Source organism: Magallana gigas, chromosome 7, assembly GCF_963853765.1.
Source record: "Magallana gigas chromosome 7, xbMagGiga1.1, whole genome shotgun sequence".
Lineage (NCBI taxonomy): Eukaryota > Metazoa > Mollusca > Bivalvia > Ostreida > Ostreidae > Magallana > Magallana gigas.
Window position 1 is genome coordinate 28,231,571 of NC_088859.1, and position 7,265 is coordinate 28,238,835.

Here is a 7,265-nt window from a genome sequence, read left to right on the forward strand (position 1 = left end):
CGTAATAAACGCAAGGTTAAATATGAGGGTCCTTTTTTTTTTATCAGCGTACACCTATTTTAACCTTATGGGTGTGGGACTTTTGAGCTAGTAAATTGTTCAGCCAGCAGGAAAAAATCAATGTTTCTTTTATTATATATTTTATAAATTTTTAAAATTACATTAACCTTGCACAAACACCAGAGAGACAATTTAATCTTGTCAAAAGATGCGCGATTCATTATTCAATGTTTAAACCCTGATTTTTATCGTCATCTTTTCTCTACCAAAAGAGCCCAATGCAAGCGCGTTAGAAGTTTAAAGGTATGAGAATTAAAGAAATGATTAATAAGTGTAGGAGGACAGGTAAATAAGTTGAAGTTGACTTTCTAGGTGAAAAAAAGAACCCACATGCTATAGCATGCATGCTGGTTAAAGGTAAAAAGAATTTTCGTAAATATCTTTGCCGAGGAATGAAGCAGCGATAGCTATGTTGTAATGTGACGTATACATGTAGTTGTGTCATTGACGCTCGTGTGTTCCTCCTGTTCGGATAGAAATCGAGCATGGCAGGCCTGAGAGGAAATTTGACGTTAGTCGAGACATATCTCACGCATGGAGGTAAAAATCTTCTTTACATGTATCTCGAATTCTTTTCATCTTTTCATCGATCTTTTCTGTTTTTTTAATATTTTTTTCATACAGTGAAGAAAATTATTGCATGATGTGATAGGTATGTGATGAATGTTATTAGAATTACATGTTGTGCATGTAAACTTCATCATAAACGTTATTAGTTATCTGGACAGCCCCGACCTCTCAATTACGTAGGGGGTTCTGAGTCCACATGTTGTATCCACTAGTACATGGACAGGCACAACACAGGGCCCCGAATGTTTTGGAGAGAGAGAGAGAGAGAGAGAGAGAGAGAGAGAGAGAGAGAGAGAGAGAGAGAGAGAGAGAGAGAGAGAGAAGGTGAGGAGGGGGGAGAATATATCTCTCGTCAATAGACACTTTAGTATAAAGAAATTAAAAATATTGATGAATATCATAGGAAATGAGATGTTAGGAATTGTGATCGATTTTCGCTGCGCTGCAATAAACTTCAATCGTTTTTCTTGGTATCCGGTACTGGTCTGGAAAATAATACTACTCTGATTTTGAAACATGTTCAAGTCAGACGAGGAATTATTCATAGATCTAGATCAGTTCTGCTCGAACCTGTACATAGTGTCTCTTATGAAATTCTCCAGATTGAACTACATGTGTGTAAATAACCTTATACGGGACAAACATTTAAAATATAATCCATTCAAAATGTTCAATGTAACCGAGATATTGCGAAATTATGCTAGATCGAGTCAGAGTTTACATTTAAACTTAAAATTTGTAGAGCACCTCTCGTATTGTAGTTCAAGATAATTGGCGCCGATGCTAATCAAAATTCTCTCTCTCTCTCTCTCTCTCTCTCTCTCTCTCTCTCTCTCTCTCTCTCTCTCTCTCTCTCTCCATTGTTGTTGTACTCATTGTTTTCTTTTAATTATCCAGCTATACAAATAACTGTGTAAAGTTTCTCTCCTTTAGAATTGAAATTTTATCTTGCTAACCTTGTAATGAAAAAGAAATCAATATCTATGCTTCAAATTCAAAAATCTTATTGCAAGTCACAAGCTAAAGTAAAGAAAAAAATTGTTATATATTCAGATATTTACACGATATTGATAATATAAGCATAAAATAATATGGTTTTCTACATATTTCAATGACAAATATTTTACAGATGAGAGGTTGCGAGGCTGGCCGTTCATGGACAGTCCGGTTCCGGTCCTAACCGTATTTGTCCTCTATCTGATGATGGTCAAACAGGGACCCAAGATGATGGAGCAACGGAAACCATTCCAGGTGCAGGGTCCCATGGTTCTGTATAATCTAGCTGTGATGGTGCTGTCCATTTATATAACATTTGAGGTAACCCATTTGTCCAGAAAATTACCTATGAATAAAATGAATCTTATAGCCTATTTAAAAATATGAATTTAGTAAATTGGGGGAAAAGGGCGTAGATGTCGCAGTCATAAGCCAAAAACGCAGTCTTGACCTTGATTGGCATTTTTTTCTTCATTTGTTCATCATCAGTATTTGTGTAATTAAAATTGTGCTTTCAGAAATTGATCTCCGCCGTGCAGTCTTCATACAGCATAAAGTGTCAACCCGTGGATTACTCAGACGATCCCAGAGCAATAAGGGTATATGTTCACCGAATTCTTTCCTCTTCCTTCTGTCCTTTCCCATATAATTCAGTCATTTTATCAAATGAAATATACACCATGGCTACTCATGTGGTATATTTGATTTGATAAAATGAAAGGACACTTCCTTCTCTTTCTTTCCTGTGTCCGTTATCACTGCTATGTAATCGTCTTTAATCTCCCTTGGTCACAAAGCGACAATCTAATTGAAATTAGATGTTAGATCCGCTCGCTTACTCGCTACACAAGCGAGTAAGCGGGCGGATCTAACATCCAATTTTAATTAGATTGTCACAAGCGACATCCTGATACATTTAAAAGCACTAGCATTATTTTAAAATTATTATTTGAAATTCTAAAACCATATACATGTATAATCTCGTTCGGGGGTAGAAATGTACCATGAAACGGGTAAGACAACCAATCCTGTTTACATCAGGTGTTGGATTATTACATAATGTACATCTAGCCAGAATTCCTTCCGCTACCCCCCCCCCCCCCCCTTAAACTTATTCACCGTCACTTCATTGTGTTTGTCAAAAGAAACATGTTGTAAAATGTGACTGAACCGATTCCAGATGTTCTTTCAACTTCAAAGATATGAGAAGACATTATCTGATTCTAAAGTCGAAGCATGCCAAGTTGATCTGCATTTCAATATATTTCTTTGCATATCAATAACGTATTTTTTTCTACATATTGTCTTTTATTAATTTTCAATCTAAAGTTGAAAAATGATTACATGACAAATTTGTCATGTAATCATTTTTCAACTTTAGATTGAAAATTAATAAAAGACAATATTATAATTAGGGAGAAAAATTGGTATCTTGTTATAGATTATGCAATTTTTTAAAGATTTTAGTGAATTAACATTTCATGATAAATAATTGACAACGGTTACCATTAGAAGAACATGAAATAATTTGATTGTTCATTGTCATTGATGAAAATATACGCTTATAGATACCAACTTGTATTTAGAACAGTGTCGTTTAAGTTTAAATGAGGCCTCAACTCAACTTTGGCAAACAATATAAAATCAGTGGCGGATCTAGTTTTGACACCCCCCACCGTTACGAGCAGAAAAGGAGGGGGGGGGGGGGTTCCAAATATTCATTTCTCAATTTGTTCCAATATTGACCATTAATTTATTCTTTTTGTATATTTCTTTTTCACGAAATTAATTATCATATGTACATGTATTTGGACAATATTAAGACCAAGTTACACTCGAAATAATGGCTTTGGGAATATTTTTTGTTGTTGTTGTAGATGCTGAATGCGAGCTACTGGTATTTTATATCCAAAATCATTGAGCTTCTAGACACAGTAAGTTGACTTTCTCCGACAGAACGAGGTTTTATATTAAACGAACACAAACGTATGGAGTTACGGAAACAATATGTGACTAGCGGAATTATCTCACTGAAAATACACACTGATCAATATGATGGGTTTCCTGCGATAAAGCTCAATGTATTAAACCAGTTTTCTGTATTGCATATAATTTTTTGTTTTTAGAAAACTCGTTTCAATGTAAACTAGATCAGCAGACTTTTTCATTAACTAAGTAAAGAGTTATTGACCCTGACAAATCCATGGAGAAGTCTTTCTTAACCTAAATATAATATTTATATAACTGTTTTATTTATACGCTTGGTGTATTTTTATTACAACAAAAACAATCTGGCTTTAAGAAATAAAGAAACTGATACGCAGAATTCTATTTATCATATTTTTTTTTCGGTTGTAGTTTTTCTTCATTGTTCGGAAGAAAGAGAGACAGATCACCTTTCTACACGTCTACCACCATGCTATAATGTTACTCCACACTTGGTGGTTTGTGAAGTTTGTCCCCGGAGGCCAGAGTAAGATTTACTTCAATTATTTTCTTTTAAGTTTACAGTATTTACATTAACATGTACCGTAAATTGCAATAACATCTTTGTCAAATATTTTATTGGGGGAGGGGGCATCTCTTTTTCGGGGGGGGGGGGGGGGTGGGGTGGGGTGGTGGTAGAAATACGCATACTTAAATCCTGAAAAGGATTTATGGTATAGAATACCCATACTATGAATGTGTACATCGCTTTGTACAGCACTTTGGGATTATCCCTGTTTATGTCAGCTTTTAGATGTCTTATCTAGCAATAAGCTGGGGTTTTAAGGCATTTATAAGGCATACAAAAGCTGTAATTTTAAAAATCTTTTTTTGGGATTCAAGTTTAGTATTTGCGCAAAAATAATCCTTATTATACAGTTGTAACTCTTATCTTGTGTAGATCGATAGATATATCGAATGCCCAGAAAAATAATTATATCGAACGAGTGCACGAAGCAATGAATTTAACAGAGATTCCAGTCATGTCCAAGAAATTGTCTCTGCAAATAAAAACAATTAAAAAAAAAGGTAGGGGTGACTGTTATGAATACCGGGGGTAGGTAGCTGTATAAATATTTGAGTTGCCTTTGATTGAAACAAAGTAATTCGTATAGTATATAGTGTAATAAAAGTAAACTTGCCAAAAAGTTAATTCAGTTTTGAATACGTACTTTTAAACGATGTGCCGTTGGATTGGGTGGGCATGAATTCATGTTAACAAAAGGGAGATAACTAGTCGCATTCTATGAATAGTTATCGTTCTTATCCCACTGGTGAACACTTGCTTTCAAGAGAGATAATTAGATCTCCAATTGATTTTTCCTGTACATATGATTTCTCATCTACATGTATTTGTATTTAATTTTTTTGAATCGTAATGAATTGTTGAAGCTTTTCGTGCAAGTTCAAAATATTTCTTCAAACTTTTATCTATTTAAAAATAGCGTTTGTACTGGGTTTCCTGAATTCCTTTGTCCATATTTGGATGTACGCTTATTACGGACTGGCGGCTATCGGCCCTCACATGCAGAAATACCTATGGTGGAAGAAATACCTCACTAAGCTTCAACTGGTAAATTTATTTCGTTCAGCTAATTCACCCGATTATTATATGTTATGAATAAAAGCAGTGCGCCACGTTCAGTGAAAATAACATTGATGATGATGATGATGATGATGGAAAAAAATACACGTTAAGATAAATTGTAGAAAATTATGAGGAATGCAAAAATGTATGATGCGATATGATTATTATGTTGAAGAGACACTCTCAGATGTATTATTATTTTGAATTTCAATATTTTTTTTTAAACAGTTCCAGTTTGTGTTGACTAGCTCCCACGCCCTCTATAACGTCTGCTTCGGAGACTGTGGCTTCCCGCGCTTGTTTTCCTTATCCAGTGTCATCCAGTCCGCCATATTTTTCAGTCTATTTATGAATTTTTATTTACAAGCATATAGAAAGTCAAAAACCAGTTAAACTCGACTCAATTTTACAAAAGTTTTAATTTATGCCGGTGTTTTTTGGTTTTTTTTGTTTTTGTTTTTTGTAACATGTAATTGCTCAACGATGCTGAAAATTTTTGAATAAAACATGTATTATGTAGCTACAACTTTATGAGAATATTATGGTTTTTAATATTATGTTTTATAGTATTAATATATGTTTGTTTGTTCAGTTTATGTGTGGGGTTGTGATGTATAACAATTAATTATTCGTTTTGTTGTGTTATATATTGTCTTAAATCGCAAATATTTTCAAATGTCATGCATACACATTTTTTTTCCCTTCATGACTCTTCACCACTTTTATACCAATTTGGAAATATATAAAATAGCCAAACGAGAAAGCTAAAAGAGTACGTCTATGAAATCCGTTTTAAAAGTATTTAAATACATGACTTTAACACACAGGCACCTGACGTTATAAATTTGTCTCATATGCATAATAAAAAAAAAGGTGTAACGGGCCCTATACATATTATAACTCACTTGTATTATTAGGTACGGGGTATATGTTTTATTGTATGAGAAAAATATCTCTCTTATTTTTCTTTCTTTGTTTTAACTCTTGTTTTTATGCTCGTAAGTCTCAGGAAGAATATTTTGGTGCATAAATATGTATGACAATGTTTGCGAGTCAGTACAGTTTTAAATAAAATAAGCTACAAAACTAATTTTTATTATGTTATTCAGATATATAGAGGTAAAGATTTTAAAATACTAGCTCTTGATATACAGTATGTAACAGGGCTTATTTTTGTTGATTTCTTTATCTTGGATCATTACATAAGTGGTAAGTTCTTCAAATGGAAATCAAAATCTTAAGAACAAAAAAAAAATCATTAAATTAAACTATAATGTATTCATTGAAAAGAAAACTTTTTGTTTAAACTTTTCTTTTATATGTAAGAAATACCTCATTTTTGTTGAGTGTGACACAATAATGTCGCAAACGCTCCACGTGCAAACGTTCTGACGTGATTTAATCATTCCGGTAATTAGATTTTTTGTTACCCTTTCGGCTAAGGCATAAAATAATAATGCTCTCAAAGCATTCTTTGATCATCCTACAGAGTTATATCTGATGATGATGATGGCGATGATGCTGATGATGCTGGTAATAATTTTAATGATGTAGATCACCGTGGTTGTATTGGTTTATATCATTAATCTTATGCTTGATAATTTGCTCAATGTTTTGTCGAGGTTTGTTTTTCGTTCATATGAAGGCATCATATATTTCAAACTGGTGGGTGAATGACTGAACAAATTCAAACCCTTGTAGGCGCTTAATAGAGCTATTGAGAAACGTATTAGGCGCAACTCTGACATGGAACCTAAGCTTTTAAAGAGGGTACGAAGACGAACATACCGTCGTTTTTAAAAGTTAATCGTGGAAATGGTGATAATTACATGGAAAACGTCTCTGAAATCTTAAAATTTGTAGTTCGTGAAATTTAATGAAAAACAAATGTTTAAACAAAGGGGCACCTTATCCGATCTGCTCTCTATGACATATATACATGTGTATATATAAATAATACATGATTATTTTTATATATGTCATATATAGGGAGCAGAGCGGATAAGGTGCTCGTTTGGTTTAATTAAATAAGCTACATTTTCGTTTTCATAAGGACAGATACAAT

The 7,265-nt window shown here is 33.4% G+C and overlaps 1 protein-coding gene and 1 long non-coding RNA gene across 2 annotated transcripts; one reads left to right on the forward strand and one right to left on the reverse strand.

Annotated features, from left to right (window-relative positions):
- The first annotated feature begins 315 nt into the window (after positions 1-315).
- On the forward strand, positions 316-6,277 carry LOC105320683 (very long chain fatty acid elongase 7). Its single transcript, XM_011418720.4, has 7 exons — positions 316-600; positions 1,760-1,947; positions 2,145-2,225; positions 3,504-3,560; positions 3,985-4,099; positions 5,058-5,185; positions 5,429-6,277. The coding sequence occupies exons 1-7, from the start codon at positions 546-548 to the stop codon at positions 5,591-5,593; spliced, it is 789 nt and encodes a 262-aa protein (XP_011417022.3). The 5' UTR covers positions 316-545; the 3' UTR covers positions 5,594-6,277.
- On the reverse strand, positions 1,799-4,849 carry LOC136270194 (uncharacterized). The gene is made up of 2 exons (XR_010707934.1): positions 4,785-4,849; positions 1,799-1,972 (listed from the first exon to the last, which is right to left on the reverse strand). It is a non-coding gene; the product is annotated as an uncharacterized lncRNA (long non-coding RNA).
- Positions 6,278-7,265: the final 988 nt, after the last annotated feature.

Coding starts and splice junctions, on each gene's coding strand:
- LOC105320683 (XM_011418720.4), top strand. CDS start 546: ATGGCAGGCCTGAGAGGAAATTTGACGTTAGTCGAGACATATCTCACG. Junction 601..1,759: donor GACATATCTCACGCATGGAG/GTAAAAATCTTC, acceptor AATATTTTACAG/ATGAGAGGTTGCGAGGCTGG. Junction 1,948..2,144: donor CCATTTATATAACATTTGAG/GTAACCCATTTG, acceptor TTGTGCTTTCAG/AAATTGATCTCCGCCGTGCA.